At 38.5% G+C, this 23,580-nt stretch overlaps 1 protein-coding gene across 10 annotated transcripts in view; it reads right to left on the bottom strand.

Annotated features, from left to right (window-relative positions):
* LOC126878315 (cell adhesion molecule Dscam2) overlaps positions 1-23,580 on the bottom strand; it is a 124,598-nt gene that overhangs the window by 3,242 nt on the left and 97,776 nt on the right. For 3 of the 10 annotated variants that reach the window (XM_050640978.1, XM_050640981.1, XM_050640982.1), the window contains exons 6-29: positions 22,357-22,518; positions 21,441-21,724; positions 16,545-16,689; positions 14,307-14,458; positions 13,262-13,534; positions 11,302-11,601; positions 7,944-8,063; positions 7,295-7,468; positions 7,037-7,187; positions 6,554-6,702; positions 6,345-6,476; positions 5,819-6,119; positions 5,055-5,233; positions 4,807-4,976; positions 4,601-4,739; positions 4,347-4,464; positions 3,819-4,270; positions 3,561-3,742; positions 3,043-3,436; positions 2,646-2,789; positions 2,099-2,284; positions 1,186-1,397; positions 471-624; positions 302-404 (exon numbers count right to left, since the gene is read on the bottom strand). In XM_050640978.1, coding sequence (XP_050496935.1) covers positions 302-404; positions 471-624; positions 1,186-1,397; positions 2,099-2,284; positions 2,646-2,789; positions 3,043-3,436; positions 3,561-3,742; positions 3,819-4,270; positions 4,347-4,464; positions 4,601-4,739; positions 4,807-4,976; positions 5,055-5,233; positions 5,819-6,119; positions 6,345-6,476; positions 6,554-6,702; positions 7,037-7,187; positions 7,295-7,468; positions 7,944-8,063; positions 11,302-11,601; positions 13,262-13,534; positions 14,307-14,458; positions 16,545-16,689; positions 21,441-21,724; positions 22,357-22,518 — 4,776 coding nt within the window. Of the gene's footprint in view, positions 1-297; positions 405-470; positions 625-1,185; positions 1,398-2,098; positions 2,285-2,645; positions 2,790-3,042; positions 3,437-3,560; positions 3,743-3,818; positions 4,271-4,346; positions 4,465-4,600; positions 4,740-4,806; positions 4,977-5,054; positions 5,234-5,818; positions 6,120-6,344; positions 6,477-6,553; positions 6,703-7,036; positions 7,188-7,294; positions 7,469-7,943; positions 8,064-11,301; positions 11,602-12,664; positions 12,950-13,261; positions 13,535-14,306; positions 14,459-16,544; positions 16,690-21,440; positions 21,725-22,356; positions 22,519-23,580 lie in introns of those variants that run through there. The other 7 variants (XM_050640985.1, XM_050640984.1, XM_050640979.1 and 4 more) reach the window with 7 other exon arrangements.

The following is a 23,580-nucleotide window of genomic DNA, read 5'->3' as shown; positions in this document are numbered from 1 at the left end:
CAATGAATATATATTCTAATAAATTTACTTTTCTCATTTTGCCTCTATTATCTATGATGTTGATTTCATTCATTGCATTATAACTGCGTAATTGTTATATTGAAACCTTTCTGCATGAGTATTGTGTGTGTGACAATTTAAAAAGAAAACAATGTATCAAATTAATTACTGGAGAAACGCTCTGTACGATGTGTTACGAATACGAATCAATTATGAATGAGACGAATGATAATTTAACTAATGAATGTATTTAATATAAAAATATTAAAAATTAATGAAAGATAGATTATTTATCAATTACCTAGATCGTCCTCTTCGAGGAAGTGACTTCTGCTCTGACATGGGCGAGATGTCTGAAGAAGTGCTCGACGTACCGTGATAAATGAAATCGGAAACGGCCCGAACTAGAAGTAAAATTTTATTACTAAGGTATTATTTTATGAAGGAGTTGGATGGATGATTACGCATACTGTGTTTGAGTTTGCCCGCGTCCAGTTGGTTGGAAGACTCTGTGCGAGAGCTCGTCAACTGATCCGGGTCAGACTCGCTCTCGTCGGTCTCGACATCGCCCGGAGTTTGTTGCTTTCTCTGCTGTCGTCTCCTCGAAGAAACGCTCTTCATGCTCTGTGAATATAACACGATATGTAGGTCTAATAAAAATATAAAACCTGTGACTTCTCATCACATTTTACAAATGAATCACTACTTTAAGAAATATCATTAACATTAAAACGTATCAAGTAGAAATAATTGTATAAAACTTTACTTGCTTTTTTTTATGAACAAATAATAACAGGAACAGAACTTATTTATTTCCCCTAATATATAAAATATGAATTAATACGTGAAAAAGATGTGGAAGGGCCAATTTATTCAAAACAAATGTCTATGGGAAATTGCAATATGTTTAATACATATGTATGTACGCTAGTAATCAATAGTTACCTCATAACAATTAATATCGCGATTAATGTAGGAATTAATATATGTAATTAATGTTACGTTATTTATAATTAATGTAATGAATATATCGATCAATTAATGTAGTAAGTCCTGGGGTGGTACTAATGGTTGCATATATTACAGATTATAATTTAATGGGAAAATAAGAATTTAGTGCTCAATAAATTAATAAAATATTAACATTCTTAAGCTATTAGCTACTAATTTAAACTGTGAACTTACCGTCGCGGCAGGTGGAGGGCTTGCGCACCCTTCGGTCATGGCGTGCTCGTGATACATGAAACTGTGTAGCAGAGTGTTGTTCGGGTGGAGGCCGGCTGCTGAAGCTTCCGCCGCGCCTCCCAGTCCTCCCAACCCTCCCAACCCTGCCAGGCTTCCCCCGCCACCCTCCGAAAGCTGGAACGTAGCGTACGGCGAGATGTCCTCCGCTGTCTCTGTAACCCACCAGAGGCATTGCCTACCTTTCAAATCGCGTTGGGATGAATTTTTTATGTGAGAATCGATTTTTATCTGCTTTACTATAGAATGATTTTACTTTCATTTTGTAATTTCTCTGTTACAATTTCTAACGTGAACTATGATTCTTGAGAAGCAACTGGTTTCTTGAGGAGAATATCATCATCAATCAAACGCACCTCTGAATTTTTTGGTTTATTCTGTTAATAGATGTTTTTGAATGTATAGAATAAAATATCCAATAATGTAACTACAATAATATTCTTTTATATCAGAATACATTTTTTTATAATATTCTCCTGAGAGCAGAATTGACAAACACAGAATTGACTACAAATCTCTCTAATGAGTTCTCGTCACTATTAACTTAGAAATTTTAGTGATATCCTAAGTGATACAGTTTCTAAAAAGTTACAGAGGGTGGTCGATGAAGGCAGAAGCAATGCATGATGAAGTGTCGAATGAAATATGCAGTGGAACACGAGTGAAACATTCAAGATCGGTCGCATAAAGGGTAAAAAGAAAAAAGACGATGATCTATGGTGATGAAAGGAAGATGTAAAATAATCCACCTTTGCTTTGTGAACTGCAATCGAACGCTAACGGGTCTGCCCACTTTGGTTGAACAGCGCTACGCGTGCGATTTTCTTTTACCTGAACAACAATTATAGTACCAAACCTGGCTGTCGTCCGTATCGTAACAAAGGTTCACCTGGAATCTTGTCGGGCCCTCCACCCGTATTCGCCGCTTGTTGTAAAGCCACCTTGTGAATCGTCGCGTAGTAACGCTCTCTTTGAGTTTCGGCATTCTGTTGATTCTCTTGGGTCTCTTTCATGGGACGCTGCATTCTGTCTCCGAGATATCCTTATATATAAATAGAAATAAAATATGTATGTACCCTGTATGAATAAATAGGATTTATTTACAATATATCTATCGCCGATCAAAATTGTTTCATGATCCATTGATTGTGAGTTTCACCAAGTGGAACATCAACATCTCATGGGTTATATGCAAGATGAAACATTATTATAAAATATAGATAATCAAATATCACAGTAATTTATTTATTTATTTTCTCTATAGGGAATTAATTTTTCTAAATTTAACGATTTCAAAATAATATGGCGAATGACATTAAAAATACAGAGTGAACTGCGATGTAGGTAAACCATTCAGATATTAAAGTTCAACAATTGATAGAAATTTACAATGAACAACTTACTGTTTCGCCAGCGAAGACCTACGATGACCACAGCGACAACTAAGGCAACAGTGGCCACGATCAGAGGCAGCATCACTTTCACATCAGCGTAGAATGGTACGGACGAAGCAATTCCACGTTTCGACAGTTCTGGAGGAGGCGGTTCTGCAAGGTTTCAGGAACACAGTGCTTTTGGATATAATTCTTTCAACTTGAATATTGTCACCAGATTGATTCGTTTTGCTCTATTTCAAAATTTGTTAGAAGCTGTGAAATGTCTCTATCCTTTGTCCATTATAAATTAACTGCTCTTGATAATTGAGAAATGATAAATTTGTTGCTTATTATTCGAATTTTGGAATTCAGCTCTAATGATCAATTGGTTTGGAACGAAGAATAGTTATATCATCAAGCTTACCGCCTTCCTTTGTCAATGTTACGAATGTGAACTCCGCTTGATTGTTGCCAGCTACATTGTGGGCTTCAACTTTCAGCTGGTAAACCGAACTCGGTTGTAAATTTGTCACCACAAATCTTCGTTGCATTTTCACGCTGTTTGAGACTAATGTCCAATGAAATTCGTTTATGGGTCTGTATTGAATCACGAAGAAAAGAATCGGACAGCCATTATCTGGCCATACGTGAAGTCGGAGGACTAATGTGGTCGAGTTTGGACTGAGAAAAGCTGCAGCTGGTGGTATTCCTGGTGCCTGTCCCTGTGTTCGAACCGAGAGGACTGGTGACGATGGACTGCTCCCGATTTTGTTGTGAGATGTCAAGTATAATTGATATGTGTTACCACATAGGAGACCCTGGAAATTAATAGATTATATCAGTAATACGTTCAGTATAAAATATTCTTGAAACATTTCATTACGCTTCGGAAATCGTTTATGTTAAAGATATGAATATAGAATAAATGTATGTCTATTATACCTTTAATTCGTGACTTGTGGCATGACGAGATAGTTGCAACTCGTCTAAATTTCCATGTGTCGTTCGATAATGTAACGTGTAGCCTGTGAGTGAAGCACCACCATTGTGTCCAGGTTTCCAGTGCAACAAAATACTGCTTGATGTGGAACTCGTTACGTACAGAACGGGTGCACTGGGCGGTACTGTGAAACAATTCCAATTAATCTTCTTACAACTTCAACTATTAATAACCATTTATCCTTCAAAAATTAAACTTACCCTGTGCAGTCAAAGTATAATGTAACTTATCACTGCCTTGAGCGTTCTCCACCTGACAAGTATAATTTCCACCATCTTGTGATTGTAAATTCGACAGCACGAGTTCTCCAGACGGTAAAATTTGTATGTTTCTGGTTGTGTCAGTACGAATTTGTTCGGATTGTCCTTTATACCACTCTCTAGTAGGGTCGCCAACTGCGTTGCAAGCCAACGTAGCAGATCCTCTCCATGGTCGCACTACGTGGCCTCCAAAAGACGTAATCCTCGCTGGTACACGATTTGTTGGAACCTGTGCGGCTACTCTGGAACTTTGACCTTCGCCTACACGGGTGCTACCAGTCACCCAAAATTGATATTCTACGTGTTGTTGTAAATCAGTCGCTTCGAAATAAGTGCTTGTTGCTGGCAGTGTTCTTTTACCGTGATTAAGTTCCTCTCGGCCATCTACGACCCTATAGCATTTATATTTTTATAGTAATAAAACTAAATAGAAATTTATGTAACGATTGTTGGTGTGGTTGTTTTTACCTCGTATACAGATTATATTTTGTAATAATTCCATTTGGTTCTAAGGGTGGGAGCCAAGAAATAAAAAGTGCCTGCGGTGAGCTTACCACCACTTTTATATCCGCTGGACTGCCTGGCACTGTGGATAAATTAAAAATACTGCGATTATTACATTTCTACTTATAAGATTATTTCAAGTTGTTTCAAGTTTCAAGTTATTTACTAGAGATACTTCTACAATTGCGTAAACTTTCAATTAGTTTGACAAAAATTACCATCCTCTTCCGTTTGGCAGTAAGTTACTGTTGTAGGTACTCCATCTCCAACTCTTGTAAAAGCTAATACTTGAATGGTATAATTTGTATATTTCCTCAGACCCGTAAGAATAATGGTTAAAACGTTAGTCTTACGAACCTAAAACAATGTGACGTTGAAGAATCTCAGTTTAAATCTGTCTAAGTAAAAAACATATTATGCTTACTTCCATTTCATCGACACTGCGCCACATATCCGCCAGGATAGGTTCATAATGTAACTTGTATCCCTGAATAATACCATTGCTGTGCGTATTAGGTGGTGGCTGCCAAGATACTTGAAGTGATTGTGAAGTTAACGCAGCGCATCTTACATCTTCGGGTGGCATACTGGGCACTAAATAAATTAATTTATGTAATTAAATATACTTTTCGAAATACACAATTATTTGACATCTTAAAAAATATCATTTACCATCTTCCATTGTCTGTGTGAACAAAGGTTCGGAAAGTGGACCAGATCCAACTTGATTATACGCTTGAACCACTAAAGTGTACTTTGTATAGGGTCGAAGGCCTGTTAGCCGAAGTTCTGCACCCCCTTCTTCTCCGTCTCCGGACACAGAGCTGAAGTTATACGAGGGATTCGCCGAGCTGAAAGAAGATTGCTAGCGTAATGGAGTTCTGAACTTGAATAGTTCAATGTGCTTCAAAACATTTGTATAATTAGAATTGAAATGTAGTGGTGACAAAAAGGATTTGTACACCATTGTATTTATTACAGCATTTATATTCTAATTAATTAAGTCCAAATATATTAAGCATATTAAATTTGATGGTACTTTTATACAACTACAAAAATTTAACACTATGAAAATGAAGTGTGGCACCTGACAAAAATTTTATTTAAGAACATTTCTAGTATCTTTAATTTCTGTTCAATATAGATTCTTTTAAACAAAATATTCATCATATTACTTCGATGAGCGTATTTGTAATTATTACATTGCAGGAGAGTTATATCTAACTAAATTATGAAGTACTGGACCCCATAAGAAAGTTTTTATAGAACCGGTTGATTTTCATTAGACATAGGTCATTTTTCATAATTCCGAAATTATAAAATATATGTAAAATTTACTAACATAAAATGTTTACTTATAGAGTTGCATCTTTTGTGCATGAATTTTAAAGTACAGCGACTGTACAAGACAGATTACTCTGCTTCGATATTCCTACCTTGTTTCCCTGTAGCCAACATTGAATCCCTGAATGTCACCGTGTCGGAGTTCAGGCAGTGGTGGCGACCAAGTAATTAAAATTTCAGAGGAGGACAGAGCCCTAGCTTCAAGATTAATCGGGGGTCCAGCCGGTCTTTGTGGCTCGGTTCTGACAATCAGTTCTGCCGAGGGCACTGATCTACCCGCTGGTCCTTCGGCTATTACGCGTATAGTGTATCTAGTTGCCGGTTTTAATTCGTCTATTAGAGCTGCATACGAAAGAGGCGGCCCGGTGAATTCTTGTTGTTGCCACATTCCAGCTGTTTTAATACAATTTATTCAATAAATGTTGATACATATCACTAGACTCGGAGTGTTTATGCAAATTCAAATTTTGATCAATTATGAATCAAAATTTGCTTGATCTACTAAACGTTACAACGAGCAATGTGATCTAGAATGACAATAATGATAAATATTTTATTATTAGATTTTTTATTTTTTTACTATGATATATTTTCTTTAAATAATTGAAAAATATTCACCATCGCCTTCTTTATATTGGAGAATATATTTAGTCACTTCACTGGTGTCTTGTGATTTATGTTGCCATTTAACGTTAATGCTTCGGCTGGCAACCATGGCAGTTTCTAAAGAACTTGGCGGCTGTGGTGGCTCTAAATTAGAATGAAATCGATCGTTCTTTAAACGAATATTTGTTTAGTTATATCTATTTTCATCGATGAAATTATACCTTGTACGAGGAGTTGCACTAACTGTTGATCACGACCATACAGATTGCTTGCTTGACAAAAGTACGCGCCACTGTCTGAGGCTTCCGCCGAAGAAATTTGTAATTGTGCAATCACACCATCCGGTGTTACCTCTCGTTTCACCGTAACTCTTCACACATGATAAAGCAACCGTAAAAAATTTAGTCATAATCCTATGTATAATTAATATCTAACAGAAAAACAATCGGAATGCAACTTCTATGAATTAAAATTCTTTCTAATATAAACACTCGTGTATGTACATATTCGTCTTATACAAAACACTCGCCAACAAATGACGAATCATCTCATACAGAAACAAATAAAAAAAATTGATCAAAATTTAATTAAAAGTTAATAAAACTTTGAAACAACTTTTTTCTATCACGCGTTTAAAAATATAAGTTCCTAGCAATATATCAAAGAGTTTCATTCGACAGTATTCAAGCTAATCCCAGCTTTACCGATAGTTCGTCGAGGGATTTAACTCAATTTTTCCTCCTTTCAACCAGGTGACGGAGACCGGTGTGTCGCCGTGTACCTCGCAATGCAAAGTTGCTGTGTCACCCTTCTTCACGGTGACGAGCCTCGATGGTGCAGCGAAGTATGGGGAAGCTACCGAGACATCAAAACGAGAACATAATGCGTTTTACGTTGATTTTACTGATATACAATTTATTATATGATTATTCGATTTATACGTTCAACACAAAGGTACTTACAGTTTACTTTTAGCTGAACTACTTTGCCGATACCACTCCCAATGCCATTGCTCGCTTGACAGAGGTAAAATCCTTCTCTGTCTTCTTTCACGTGTTGCAACAGCAACGTACCATTACTGAGGATTTTCGTGTACGCTCTTTCCCGCAACTCCTCGTATTCACCGGATTTGCTTCCTATTTTGTTCAGATAATGAGATATATCAAATCTATTTTATCAACGAATTTTAGACGTTTTTTTTCTTTCTTAATTCCCTTTATTATCCAACCAAGAGCAACGTTTATTCGATGTCTTCTGATAGAAATTCATAATAAAAATGGTACGAACTTTTCCAACAACTCAATGCTTTATACAAGTTCATTATGCAAATCAGAAACAAAAAGGACTTCCGATAACATATAAATAAGCGCTTTAAACTTTACAGATTTCTTTAAATTTTATAACATCGTAGAATCTGCGATCTAAAGTTGAGAGAATAGTGAACAATGCTAAAAAAAAAAAAAAAAAAAAAAAAAATATTAAATAAATTCTTGAAATTTCTTCTTATCGCTACGATGTTAACAATAAGATCCAATTGTGTAAATCGACTTGAAAAAAATTACAAATGAAATATTGTCAGCCCTTAATGGATTAACGTGGCAAATTTCTTACCCGTGGCCTTTTTCCAAACGATAGTAGGTGTAGGCACGCCCTGCGCTTGGCAGTGCAAAGCGACGTGCTTGTTTCTTTCGACGCTCACGTCCGCTGGTTCCACGATCCATCGCGGAGGTACTGAAAACCAGAGCGGACAGCTTTAGACAAGTCGTTGTGATACTTCCGTGTACGTTATTTTTACTGGTCGTTAGCGATTTAGAGACAGGTACGTCGTGAGAGAGTCGTGAAAAGCGCGGTCAAAGGACGAGCTCGTCGACGGTATGGCGCTATATCGTCGTAAACGCAGTATCCAGATACATATGTACAAAACGAGAAAGATACACTGTACAAAAGTGAAAGTACGAGGAGAACGCAGAACGACGGCGCCTGTCGTCGACGAGAAACGATCGTTCCTTTTTTTCGTTCTACTCTTTATTTTTCTTTTCGACTTCGAATCTATCCGAAAACGATTTATCTGAGAAGTCGATCGTTCAGTATCGGAAAAACAAGCCGCGAAAAGATTCGACACGCGACTAAACAAATTTTGACAAAATCTCGAATTTCCGTAATAATGGTGGAAAAAATGGTAAATTTACATAATGAAAAAGTGGCAGAGACATTAAGAGATAAAGTGAATGAAGGTTCGTAGGTGAGGTTTAGTATGGAAGTGGGGTTTTTAACTGTCGATGCGAGACGTCCGCGACGTACAAGCCTTCGACCGATTCTCTTGGATCGCTTGGAACAAATAAACGACTGGACTTGTTTCTCTGCTTCTACTAAAGGATCATCAATGTAAAGCGGTTCGATCGATACACCATCAACGTACATACGTAGCCCAAAAAGGAGACAGACGAAAAGAAAACAAACAAAAAAAAAGAAAAAAAAATTAGAGAGAGAGAGAGAAAAAAAAAGAGAATGAGGTACACAGTGCAGTATGAAGCATCTATCTGAGATCTCTGTATATCTAGCTACGGCTCAAACGAAATCGCCACTAAATGTGTGCATCGTCTAAATTGCGACAAACACCGGATATGAGTGAGTTTCCAAAACGGTATAAATGATCCGTGACGGTACGCCGCGCATCGACCAGTGTCGAGAGTTTGAGGTTTACTGTATTTTTGGGTGTACTGTTTGGCGGGTTCTACTTTTTACGGTGGTGAAAAACGCTGCACAAGCGAGATACTGTGAGTGGGAGTTCCAACGTTTTACAAGACGGCAAATACCGGCCACGCATTAACGCGTGCGACAATATAATATATATATAAATATATATATATGTGTATGTAGACCAAATGTATGTAAAGATTGTGTGTATAACGTGTTATTAAATATATAAGATACTCGTTCAATTGTGGCGTGAAACAAGTAGAACTCTCGGAAGAAGAAAAGGCGCAATTGGGCAGGAAATGTGAGGTTCTTGGATGAGAGCATGTCGGCGGAAAACCGAAAGATATATATCGTGGATAGGCGAATAATAATATATATATGTATATATAGATATATCAAGTACCCGCTTCTAACGACTAGTTCGACGAATACGAATTTAATTAATAATAAATACGTACTACTAGCCTACATTACCGGAAAATTCGCGTTGGAAACACATGGGGCGCGTGTTCCTTTACTTTCGACATTGCGGCATGCAATGTATCTATATTGACGTTTCATTCGTGCGGATACGTTCACATAGCGCAGCACTTTGTGTGCGAGTATCTATATATTTGCCGTATTATCCATTCTCGTTTCGCGTACGGTCAGATGAAAGTAATTCGAGTTCGTTGCGACTCGTGCCCCGTGTATTTCGCGACCGCGAAGGAAAGATAAAAAAGAGCGTGACAGAGAGATAGAAAAGACAGTGAGAAAAGCATGCAGAAGTGTAATGAAAAAAGGTTGCCTTCCAACGAGCCCAAAGGAGAGCCACAGCGCATAGGTTCTGTGAAGATTTTTGATCGTGAGCAGAGTGGCACGTGCTCGTACTCGGTTAATCAGAAAACACTTAAAATATATATATATATATATATAGAAGTAATAATAATAATATATGTACACAAACACGTAAGGTATATGTATATATAAATATATGTATATGCAGACAGAAAAAACGACAGCTATGTCAATAGTAAAAAGAGAACATGCAAATAAAGTGTGTATGATGCTCACATACACGCACGCACGCAGGCCAGAAGAGAGTTTTATTTTTGTTCGTACACATCGCCATTATCATTTTTTTTTATAGTTTTGCTTGGTTGGTTGGTTGCTCCGTTTTAAAGAAACGAGTAAAAATAAGGAAAGGTGCAAACTGTTACCTTTATTATTCGGTCAAGTCAAGCAAACCTCGGGGGTCCACGAGATACCGACGCATTCCCAGAGAGCCAAAGCAACGTAAATGTAATACACACTGTGTCTGAGGGAACAAGGAGATTTCTTTGGATTTCTAGGAGAACAGGACGGACTCGATGATTCAAGAGGGTTCAATGATGAAACGTGCGTGATCTCGCTACGAATAGACTCTGTATTCTTGGTAAATCGGACAGGCCACAGTAACGTGTATTGCTATATGTAACAGAATTATTGGTTTTAATGGTTTGTCTTTAATCCGTGCGAGAACACTACGACGATTAACGATGGTTATGCAGGGATCGAATTAGTAAAGCGTTATGACGTGATTCGATCGTTATGGACGTTAAATATGGACTATAGATTATGACGATTTGGATAGAGATGGATCTGGTGAATCTCTCCGGATGTACAGTTGGGATCGGGACAAAAGTTGGTCTCGACCTCGACGTTATTTCTTTCGCAGAATATATATATATTTCTCACTGAGTTACTCTATTTATCTGTTTAGCAGATATTAAAAATTCTCTTTATATCGATCAAAATAGATATGTAATCTCCGATTGGTAAAAAATATTCAGGTGCATCTACCAAATGTGCAGCTTCACTTTGTCAAATGTCTACCAAAAACCAAACGGCGAATACGAACTTCAAATAGATACGTACAAAACTCTTACAGCAAATTCAATTGTCTAAAAATCTTACCAACAAAAAGCAAAGTACGAATTTTATTTGAGACCATATACTAAAAATATTACATTAACCTAAGGAAAATAAGAAACAAGAACAACGAAAGGAACGTATTAGCTTACTGGGAACAAACCACAATTACCTGGGATTTAAGGAGCGAAAGAAACAAAAATCAGCGAATGAAAAATTCTTCGAAAGAAGAATAAGAAGATAATTTCATGGCGCGTATATGTAAAGGGATAAAAGATATTACAGATATTTCCGTCGAGATCGATGGGAAATGCTGGTATAAGATCAAAATTGGAAGTTTTGGGATGATGATGGAAAAGGTCGCCGATCATCTAGTTACCTTTTACCTGTAGCTTGGCCGTGTACCTGACCTCGGCGGCGGGGTTCGCGGCGACGCAGGTATAGTCGCCGGAGTGCTCGGCCGCGAGGTTCGTTATACTGAGGAGACTCGAATAAGGATCCAGTTGGGAGATGTTTGCGACGGAGGCGAGATTCGGCGGCAAAGGGAAAGGACTTTGGCCGTCTTTTAGCCAGGATATAGTTAAGGGTGGGTCACCCGCCGCGACCCCGCACACCGTCCGCGTCCGCATCCCCTCGGATAGTCCCTCTTGAAACGTAAATGGCTCAATAATAGGGGGTACTGGAAAAGGTCAAGAGAGAAGAGAGAACCATACGTGAGAGCGAGAAAAAGATGGCACCAAAAAAAACGCAAGAACCTTTTTTTTGTACCAGGTACATGTGTTCTTTATATATATATGTATAAATATATATATAGATGTTTTTCTTTAATATAGTAGCGGTATGTTCATATATATTATATATATAGACAGTAGTACGTCCATGTATATGTATAGATATATATATAGAATATAATATGTATATATATATATGTAGAATATGTACAATAGAGGCAGTATAGTAACGTAGCAATGTAGAGGAGAGAGAGGGTGGCCCCGCCGCGGACCTGCCCCTGCCGCCCTACAACACCTTGTACACTTATAACTTGGCATCGCACACTCACGCTGCATACGGTCGTTCCCAACGCAAGAGCTAGCATTCGCCGACTCTTTGAAAATTCAGTTTCATACAGATAACAGATTTTTGTTAGAAAATACTTTACACAAATTTATATTCGTACGTATAACTTACGTTGTTAATTTTTATCCAAATGTAAAATCTCTTTTCGAAGAGTCGAGACAAGGATGGAGGAGAAAACATAGGATGTGATAATGGCAGGTCTCGTGCAGGAGGATGAGCCACGCTAAGCGTGAGCCGTCATTAAGTACCCGTCATCAGGTCTCTACGTTCCTGAATGACGTCCGATGGCTTTATATCAGATAAAAAAAGACTCCTTCTCGAATGAACGCGTAAGAATTTAACGAGCTGTGTGATCACGCATCTTCATTGTATCGGTTCACGTTGAAAGCTATTTACAGCGGTGAGACAGCACTAACACACATCGAAATTTTCAGATGAAGCGAGAACGAAGAAACGTGTGCGAATAGAGACTGTGGAAAATGTTTTGTACTCGCTATGACTTCCACGGAGGCGCAAGAGAAAGAGAACAGCACTTCGAGATCCTCACGCGGTTCATTCGCGAGTGTGGGCAACCGTGTACGCACTCACTCGATCGGCACTCGTACGGATTTCGGGCGGTCAGGCGGTCGTCGGGCAAAAATGAAGGGGGCCTAGAGGAGGATTACCATGAACCACAAGCCGCTGCGTGTGTGATACCTCTGCGGCCAGATTACGGGCCACGCACGAGTAGTTGCCGTTGTGATCTGGAGATAAACTTTCAATCATCAGTATGCTATTGTACTGGTCCATATTGGTGACACTGACTCGTTCCGACGGTCCCATAGATCGTCCGTCCTTGAGCCAGGAGATCGAGAGCGGCAGATCGCCTCTTGTCACCGAGCAAGTCAACGTAGTTCTTTCGCCGAGATGAAGATCACGATCTGCCGTGAATGGGCTAATTTTGGGAGGAACTGGAATAATAACAACAACGACACCTCGTGAACTCGAGAAGCATAGACGAAGATAAACACGTCGCATCTGGAAATCCTTCGCTGCTCATCGTGGAATCCTAGAAATTATCTTCTTCTTTTTCTCATTTTTTCTTTTTCTTTTTTGGCGGTTCTTCCACCTTACTGTTGATCGTAGTGATCATTTTTTTCGAAGCATATTCGATTTAGGTCTTCGTCTTTGCCACGAGGCAATAGTTAAGACTTGGTATCGTCTTCTCGGCATCGAAACACCTGTAACAATCGTACGATAGTGGCACGAACGAAATGCCTTACCGATCACTGCGACGTCTCCAGATCTTCTCGCGTTGTGTCCTTGTTTGTTCCTTGCTGAACACGTGTACACCCCTGCGTCGCCCTTCTTCTGTACGCTCGTGATGACCAAAGTGCCGTCCTTAAGCACTTTTTGCCGGAGATCGTCTGGTAATTCGCGATTTGCCCGCTCCCACTTGATTTCCTCGATCGGGTAGCCAGCCACTGGACACTTCAAGCGAAGAGTTTCGCCGGCGACGGCAGTTACCTTTGGAATTAGTCGAATGTATGGAAGACCTGAAGGGAAAATCCAGCGATTAATATATTAAGATTTATGGATTATGGAAGAAAAGTAATTTATCGGTAGTTTCGCTGATTTAAAATAATTACAATCTGATCCAATAAATTGGAAATATTTATTTATGCAATTCTGAAATCTTAGAGTCGGAGCTTATAAATTAAAAATTATGAATGTTTTAACTTTGCAACCTTTTTGAAAATTTTACCCGAAGCTTCTTCTACAAGTCAGAATGAAAGATTTTCTTACTGCAGGAATATACGAAATTTCGTAGCTAGATAACTTCGAAAGATGTGTGTTATCATTGCAGTAAGAAGTGGAATTGGTCTGACTATGAACATGGTAGTACTACTTTTACACTGCTGGAATAAAATTCTCTCGTCGACAACAAAATTTTGCATGAAAACATAAAATCAAATGCAAATTTCGCACAGAATGTATGAATAGCAAAGAATGACAAAATTTTGTTACTTCGAATAAATGAAATATTCAACTGAACGCATGAGCAAACGGCCTAACATCATACGCGGTAATGCTACTTATTCGTTCATAGCTGATAACGCAGTGACGTATTTTAACCATTTTACGTGGCTCTATTTACTCGTGTAACTTATTTCCATTTTATTCAAATAATTTTCAGCTGCGAAGGGCGTCATAGAGTCAGAAATCAAAGCTCAAACGTAAACCATAAATTGGACAAACTCTAACAGGACATCAATTTGCTAAACATTATTCACGAAGTTCGGTCACCGGATTTAGCATGAAATTTACCGTAAACGTTGAGGCGTGCAGCGTGAGTGACTTTCCCTGCTCGATTTTCAGCTGTGCAAGAATATTCTCCTCCATCCTCCACCATCACATGACTGATATTGACGTGCGATATAACATCGCCGTGAACTGTCACGTATTGACCGATAACGAACCTTCGGACATGGATAACAAATTCTCCTTTAATGAACCGTAAATTATTTCTAAATTATTTCTAATATAATATTTCTAATATAATTTATAAATTATTTCTGACATAATATTTACAGATAGACGAAAGTTGGCAGAGAAATGCGCAGAACTCTGGAGAAATAGCCCTCAAAATCAGTAGATATCTGGCACTGATGTCGAGATAACTGATACAGTCTCGCATTTTTTTCGATAACGCCATGTATATCTCAATATTTTTTCTCTGTTTCCTTTCACTAACTTCAACGAACCACTTAGATACATATTTATAGGATACATTCAGTCGTATCTGTCCTAACCCTTGGACGATCATGCGTTCTACCGAATCTCTACAGCACGTAAAACCAGTATGTAAAAAACAGAGTTTTTCCGTAAAAATTCTCATTGACAAAATAATCACCGACGCAATAAACAAATCTCAGAAATCCCTATAAATTCGTACCACCATACGCCATTCGTTAATCTTTTTTTCCAGCTTATATTATCATTTAGCAGAATTCCGAAAGGACGAACGAATATCTCCATCGAGAACGTTCCAAATTGAAGCTATATTTCACGAGCAAAGCTCTCTACGCAATTTCAGCAAAATCCTCCAAGTTAATGAACAAAGTTTTTTTTCAATTAACGATTAACTTTGATGGGGGAGGGAACACAGTAACTTCCTACTTTCAATACAGTGCAGAGAGACCACTTTTCAATTACCGCGTCGCAATGCGCGTTCTCGACCAAAGCGGCCCGATTTCAATGAAATTGCTAATTTCACGTGTACCGAGAATCGCGGGCAACAGTTTGTGCGACGAGAAGCGAATTGCACGCGTTTCGCTCGAAGCTGAGGATCGTATAGGATAGCTTTTCACGGAAAGGGGAAGGAAATGGCCGAGAACGAGGCGGTACAACAACGAAGTGGCACAGGAGAAGAATCACAGAGCGTCTTTTATGTCGATCTGTCGTTAAACCTTACGAGGGTCTCGCGTCATATCCTCTCGTGTCCGTCCTCTCGTACCTTTGCCTTCTCTATCCTCGACGAATGACGGCCTGTGTCGTCGCAATAAATATTCCCCGGCTTCTTGCTGGGATATTGCACTTGAAATTGAAATTGGCCTGGCTGCAGATGCGACCTCTTGACTATCGCCGCCAGGAGATTGCATTTTAATTACGAGGCATCAAGCACGCGTTAAAACAATTGTTCCAGAGTTACGATCGTATGCTTTATGCGACGATCAAAGAAGCAGTAGCGTATTTTATCAGTCGTATGCGGAAGTAATGGTTGTCACGTTGAGTATCGTTGAATTGAGATTTAGCACGGATACGTGACAAATTAACCGACTAGCGGAAATAGTTAAAAATTAAACGACCAATATTAAGCAGACAGTTATAGAAATGAAAGAAATTTAATCGGACAAAATATCTCGTCGGAGTATTGCATAATTTGACACGAACGTGTCAACAAATTAATCAGCTAGTTGGCATGTTTTAAGATTAAACGGCCGGTGGTTGTAAGAAATAGGAAAGATTTAACAAGATGGAATATTGTTAGTTGATAAATCACTACGCAAGACGAGCTTGATAACTTGTAACAGGTAATAAATCAAATTAAGTTCGATACTTAATGTAACAACCCTGAATACTTGGAGTAAAAATATTCGTTTCTTGGTTCTTTTCTATCTATTAACTTGACAAAATGTATTTATATAACTCTTGTCTATAACCTGCAACCTATAATTTGTCGATTCGTTACTATTATTAATATAACAAAATTAAATTTGATGTTTGATAAATCTATCATTTTTTATTTATTTCTTGATTAAAAAGCGATTATATGATTGTTAAAGTTAGATAAGTTAAATTAAAAACCATACGAGCAAAATGTACATTTCAGTCTTTACACAACCTCTCACACGATTCAATTCTATATCCGGATCGAATTGATTAAGTAATCTATAATTTGCCTTGCAGCGTCTAATCGATATATGCAACAATTAACGACCAATTATACCTTGTATTACGTTGAATACACCGGTATTTGGTTACGTACAATTAAATGAAGCCTACCTTCCGTTGGTTGGCAGAGGAAAGCCGTCCAAGGCCCAGGAGACCTGCGGTGTTGGATTCCCAGCAGCGGAGCACTTTAAGGATACAGCCGGGCCCGGTTGCAACGTTTGTTCGATAAACGAATAAAGCAGCATCGGTGGTGCGTCTGCGAACAGAGAAAACAAGACCAGGACACATATATTTCTCGGTATCCTTCGTTTTTAACATTCTTCCCCTTCCCAACTACCCTCGCACTTTGCTCGCGTTTTTATACGACTTCAAAGAAGCATTTGAAGCACACGCGGTTATGAAACGGCCAGAGAAATATCGAAAGAAATACCGAGCACAGAGCAAGAGAAATTCTTTTTTTTTTTAACGTTGCTACTCGACACAGATTGGACTTTCGATCGCGGTGAAGTCTCTCCGTTTCTATCGGTCGATTCAAAAAGAGGATGGAGAAAGGTGGAACGGAAAGCAGAAGAAGAAAGATCGAGTCAGCTCGACCAGAGAATAGCCATTCGATTCGTAAATGACCGCGATGCGATCGGATCCATCTCGTTAAAAACAATACGAGGGAAGGTTAGGGAGCAGCAGGTAAGGGTTGAATTGGATAGCAGATAACGGGAGAAGTAGAAATCCCCGTTTGCTCGGGGAAGAAGAAAGAACAAGAGGCAAGAGCGTGAAAGACCACGACGGATTCTTGATTCTGAAAGCCGCCACGCCTGCCTGCCTGCCTGCCTGCCTGGCTGGCTGGCTGGCTGGCTGGCTGACTGACTGTCTCCCGTGCATCGCGATAGAAAACGAAAGACAATGGGCTCGCTGCGACGGAAGCGCGTCAGAATATTTTTCTCTCTCGATGTTTCTATCTCGACGACACGACGACCGATGGAAAGGGGCCTAGGAAGGATGAAACGGAGAAAAAAAGAAAGAAGGGTAGAGGATAGAAAGTAGAGGTAGTGGAAAGGCAAAGAAGAACTGGGAAAGTCCAAGATCGAAGTCGAGTCTCTCTCGGTCGACGCTGAGGGACGGAGCTCGCAGGATGAGAGACTTTCCATAATTAAAAGTGTCGATTTCTTCGTCATTAAAAATGCTCGAGCGTCCCGTTACAAAAGACAGTTCCGTCGTCTAGAAACGAAGAGACAAGCGGGTGGATAGATACGTAGATAGATAAGAAGATAGAAATACAGAGAGAGAGAGAGAGAGAGAGAGAGAGAGAAGGAGGAACAGATGACTAAAACACTTTTGTCTACGATGAATACAAGCAGGAAGTAGAGACGATGCTCGCGGATCCGTGTGGAAATTGATGAATCTCGTCTCGATGCCTTCGAGCGATCGTCAATACGTAGTCGGGAAACCGCGACACTTCGTCCGCTGGTTTCAATAAAACAGAATTTCTACCTGATGTTTATTCAGTCTGTCTGCCTTGGGAGAATCGTGAAGGAAGCAGGGAAGTCGCGAGGCGAGTGTCGAAACGTCATGTGGTAGTTGGAAAATGTAGAGCTTTCGAGCGTCGAACGGTCTGTTTATTATGAGCGGTAAGTAAGTTTTAGGCTTAAATGGTCCTGAAAATGGTTCATAGTAGTATAAATTTATAATAATTTATAATATACAACTGTATGGAGCATACCGTTACAATATTTTAGTATACACAGAAAAAGATCGGAATGCAAAACGAGGAAGAAGATGCTATAAATGTAGCGTTCTGAGGTTAACTGCTAATCACTGAATGAGAATTAAAATAGATGTAAAATAAAAGTGAATAAAATATATGTATATGAAACAGATACGTACAAACATAAATGACGTGAAATTGGAAAAAGCTACAAAGGAATAATGCGCGAGCATCGAAAGCTTTTGCTAGTTGGAACTATGGGTCATTTAAAAATGTCCATAGAATTAATCAATGTAACTGTGAATTTTTTAGGAAACTGTTATCTTTACGAACATAAATAAAGAAGTGGATTCTAAACTCATTTATTTATTGTACATCATAACGGCTATTTTACGTTGAATACTTTGTACGCTTCTATACATATCGTGTACACTCTATATATTTTTCTATCTCAATGTATAAATATGCACGCTCTAATTATACATTACACACAAGTTTAAATAAGTTACAGCTTTGCTTCGTACTAATTCGTAACAACGTTTGTTACATTAATTAAACGTTTCCAACATCACATCCATAGAAATCTCTTTTTCCTGTATCTCACAGTATGAAAGAATTTTGAGAAAGGCGAACAAATTTTAGCGAGGAAAAAAATGTTCCAGTTCTCGACGTTACAGCTTCGTCGAAGTGTATTCACGAGGCCGTGAATCTTCATTCACGCGGCTCGACAAAATACGAGGCAGCCTGGCGTAACCGCATCCACGCGAAATTTCATAATGCACTATAGTTCATAATTTTCACAGGGAAAGTAATAGTTTAGTGCTCTTGCGATCGTACTTTTTATATACGCAAACTCGGCCTTCTATTTCTTTCTTTACATCACCACGAAGGCGGGAAGAAATTAGAAGCACCACCAGAGTGTTCCAGTCGAAGTCGAGAAAAGCGGTTCGTAGGTTACCAGGCGTTCGATCGGAACGCGATTGGTCTCCATTTGGTTCCAGCTCGTCAACTAAACGACTTTTTTCCACTAGCCTCTTGGCTCGTGACATCACAGGCAAGTCATCTCTCTCCCTTTTATTCCTACATTTTTCCTAGTCGTAAAATTCTAACGAACCGGTAATCCTCTCCTCTCTCTCTTCCTATCTCTCCAAACTCCTCCTTGGATATATATATATATATATATATATATATATATATTTTGGTCTCTCTCTGTTGCACTGTGTCCAGACCACGGTAGGTCCTTACCACGGGTGTATGGCTTGCTCGAATTCCCTTTGACGTAAATTCCGTGCATTACCGACGCTGACGAGCGAGAGACGCTAACTTCATTGTTGTTTCAAAGGCTCTCCTCTGGCTGGTTTCCTCCGCGTCCCTCGCCAACGGCATGTTCCTCTTTCATGCGCTACTCCTCATCCATAGGTGGGCGGTCCAGATATAGGACAAACGGTCCAGAGAAAGAAGGAAGGAGAGAGGCAGAGGAAGGAGAGATAGAGAGAGATAGACAGAGAAAGAGACGCTTCGTGGTGGTTACCAAAGAGTAGAGGGGAAAGAGGGTTGACAGTGGTAATAGTGGCGAGTACGGAGGAGGTAACGAAAGGGATGGGAAGAGGTAAAGCGGCGTAAAAGAAGCCTCCTCCACTTCAAAGCGGAGATCTCTGTTCTCTCGACGTAACGGTCCACGTGGTTGACATGCTCTTTTCATGATAATCGAGTTCCTGGTAATACGATCGGTAACGTTCACTACCGATCACGCGAACCTACTTTGGAGAGCGCTACGCTTGCATCGCTTCTGACACGTAACCGTGTCGCGTTCTCGAAAACGGGTGAGAGATCAATTCTCACAGGCATCGATCGGGTGAAAGTATTTCGGGGGCAATGGGGCTCGATTTCCAACGATCGATGAACAGAACACTTGCAATGATGGAAGCTTGTAAGCGGCGAGGGGAATCGTGATTACAAGCTTGGTTTGAGTCTGCCAATTTGGTATTATACTCGATGTGTCTTTAATGGTGTAGTATTAACGAGGAATATTACGCAATACGTAATTGCGTATTAAATCGTTTTGATATCATCATTCGTTGAATTTTAATTTTTCTGTTTTTATATCGATACGTATTGGACGCGAATACGTCCGAAAAATTACGCAAATTAGTCGTAACGATGTGGAAGGTTGGATCAATTGGAAGTTCGAAAAAGTCCAAGACTGTTGAAACAATATTTATTGAACGTAAAATTCGAGCACACGCTGCTAAATTACTAAATTAGATTTGATGAATGAATTTTTAATAAGAAACTAATTTCTTAGAACGCTTGGTTGTTTTAATCTAGGTATCACTTGTAATTATCAAAGAGCTAAAATTTGTAAACTGTTTGTTGTTCAATATAGCGACACTTGAATCGATAGGTATTTTTAATTAATTTTATGCCAGTCGAAGTGGGACGCAATTATTAAAATCAAATTTTAGAGCAATCAAATATATCGATAATCAAAATCAGAGGTAAAACAGTAAAATTTATTAATTCCATACAAATTGCTTGGTTAATAAATTAATTAATTCAAAATTAATATTCTAATTGTATAGTTTTTTTCTAGACGAAGATAAAAGCCGTTGTTTATTTTACATACATTTGCAATGGAACGAGGTCACGGATTCTAGACGTCACGTCGTATCAATTTATTAAATTTCCTCCCTGGTAGAATGGCAAGCGTGATGCATTTCCATGCTAATTAGACCGCGTGAATTTTCACGGAAGCGATAAAGTTTCGAGACGCAGAAAATGAATCTTCGAGAATGACCTAATTTGCTTTGTGCCCGACCAAGGTTGATAGTTCCGCGAAAAGTGAATTTATACGTATGCATAGACCTATTGAAAGCCCCCTCATTTGCAATTCCGATCGAAACTGCACCGCAACTTTCCATGTAATTTTCCTTTGTGCAGTCCAAGTCGAAATGAAGCCGAGTATGTGGAATTTGGTAATTGAGATCGAGCGAGTCGAATCGAATGGAATACCGTACGTACGAATATATGCTGTTGCGCATTTACGTGTTTCTGCATACGAAAATTACGTAACTTAAAGTAGCTATTCGATCGAGTACCTGTTTCCAAGTGGTATTCGTTAAATTTTAAGAACGACGCGAAATTTACACAGGTAATTGGAAGAAGATCATTTCTGAAGAGATTTTGAAAAAACGAGATTTTCCCAAAAAGGTGAAATTAATCCTGCTATGAGCCCCGAGCTTGTAATATTGCCCCGGTTTCCACTATGGAAAGGTCTAAGAGATAAATGAACATTCCTTACGTACCGCCCAATTGTAGTTCCGCTGAGGCTTGTGCAGTGTCACCCTCCGCTCGTCTGACGATACACTGATACATTCCACGATCTTCTCTGCTGATACCGTTCAGCCTCAATAATTCTGATTGTCTGCCGGAGCCTGGCAGCTGGCGACCATCCTTGTACCAGGTAACAAAGTGTGGTCCAGCTTGTGGATGCGTGCTGACCTCGCATCTAAATTCGGCATTACCTCCTAAATGGACGCTTAACAACGGTGGCGTCACTTCGATGTGTAGCGGGGCTGTCACGATGAGCCTGAAGAACGATTATTTACTTTGTAACATTGGTTTATTTCTTCCAAGTGCAGGTTTCATTAAGAACTTAATCAAAGACATCTTTTATTTTATCATTTAATTGATCATAAATTTTAAATCGCAAACGTTTTAGTAATCTTATCGAAATATCAACGCTTTATGCTTCCCTTGCCTTACTTCCTTTGTAATAAAGTACCGGACGAAATAAAGGCGTTATTAATTTCTTTGTAATAAATTATCAAGATATTATTTGTAAAGTTAAATATGTAGATAGAGAATTTGCAGGGAGTCCACGGTCTATGGGCATAATTACCAGAAGCAAAGCTTTAATTAGTCGATTAAATAAGTTTCTCGCTTTCTCTGTATAAAAGAAGATAGAAATGTTAAAAATTTAACGCAATGGATATCTTTTCACAATTAAACGTTCTCTAGAAATTTTTTGACCTAATTTCAAATCCTTAAACTTTTGTATAGTAGGAAACGCGCTAATTTCGAAATAAACTTTTCTAGAAATAATATATTTATTCCTTTCACTTTCGTATAGATGTCAATGATTAGGATATAATTTATTAATTATTGAATTTCTTTCTTGATTTATTACTATTTATATGAAATCTATCATTTATTCGTTACCGAATTTCTGCGCTAGCTTCGCCACCAGGATTGGACGCAGAACAACGATAAATACCGCTATCTTCTAACGTCACAGCTTCGAGGGCCAGAACAGACCCGAGCAATCTGGTCCTTGGTCCAGAGAGTACCAGCATTGGCTCGGAACCGGTTTGTGCGTACCATCTGGAAATTGAATCGTAGATGGAACATTAAACCTTAAATGATCGAACCACTGTTTGTGTAAGCAATATTTTACTCTTGAAATAATCCAACGGTGCTATGAAACATAAGGGAAGATCTAGAAATCATAAAGCTTAAAAACACTTTCTACTTGTAATTATGATTCATTAAAATCGTTCTTGACGTTATGTTTCAATTATGTCTTCATTAACGTACTTTCTCTATAAAGTATTATAAAGTTATACAGTCTAGTACAACTTATGTTTGTTAAACATGTATGAAATTAATATAAATTCTTGATATATCCTCTTCTACGAAAATTTTTAATAAATCTCTAGATTTATTTAAGATTCAAAGAAGGACTATACTCAGATCTCCTATATCATATATATACACATATATATACTCATATGTATACGCTGAATTTTACCCCCAAGACTATAATCGTATATATGTACATACATATAGTATCATATCCGTATATTGCACATCTTTACTTCCCTTTTATAGCTTTAAGCTTCTTAACATCGTAATTACAGAATTAATATTACTATCATCTTAATTATAGATTTAGTACTACTATTATCTTAATAATAATCACCGTTAATTAAAATCTTCGTTGTTGTACAAAATTTAGTTCTCCTTTATACAACCCTCGTATTAGCAAATACTTAGCTATCCAGAAAATTATTGAAACGCGTGAAAAGCAATTTTTATATTACGATTCTTTATATTACGATTAAAACGAAATCAAACGCGTATTTACGAGATTCATTCCACTCGTTATTACTTATCATTTTCATTTCGCGCTATCCACAATAACATATTATTTCTCTAATTTATATCTCATGCGAAATTATCCAAAGTACCAATTAAAAATTCCATCGAATCGACCAGCAAACAATCGTGAAAATTCAGCCGACGATAAATTTCCTCGTAATCTCGATTAATTCAAACGTCATTCTACTCACTCGGCAACATAATATATCATCCAATTACATTAACTGAATCCATTGAAATCTCTTTATCGGCGTACAATTCGCGAAATTCTAGCCGAACATTCCG

The sequence above is a fragment of the Bombus huntii genome, chromosome 2 (assembly GCF_024542735.1).
Source record: "Bombus huntii isolate Logan2020A chromosome 2, iyBomHunt1.1, whole genome shotgun sequence".
Lineage (NCBI taxonomy): Eukaryota > Metazoa > Arthropoda > Insecta > Hymenoptera > Apidae > Bombus > Bombus huntii.
Note: the sequence above shows the minus strand (reverse complement) of the source record. Positions and strands in the feature narration are given on the sequence as shown.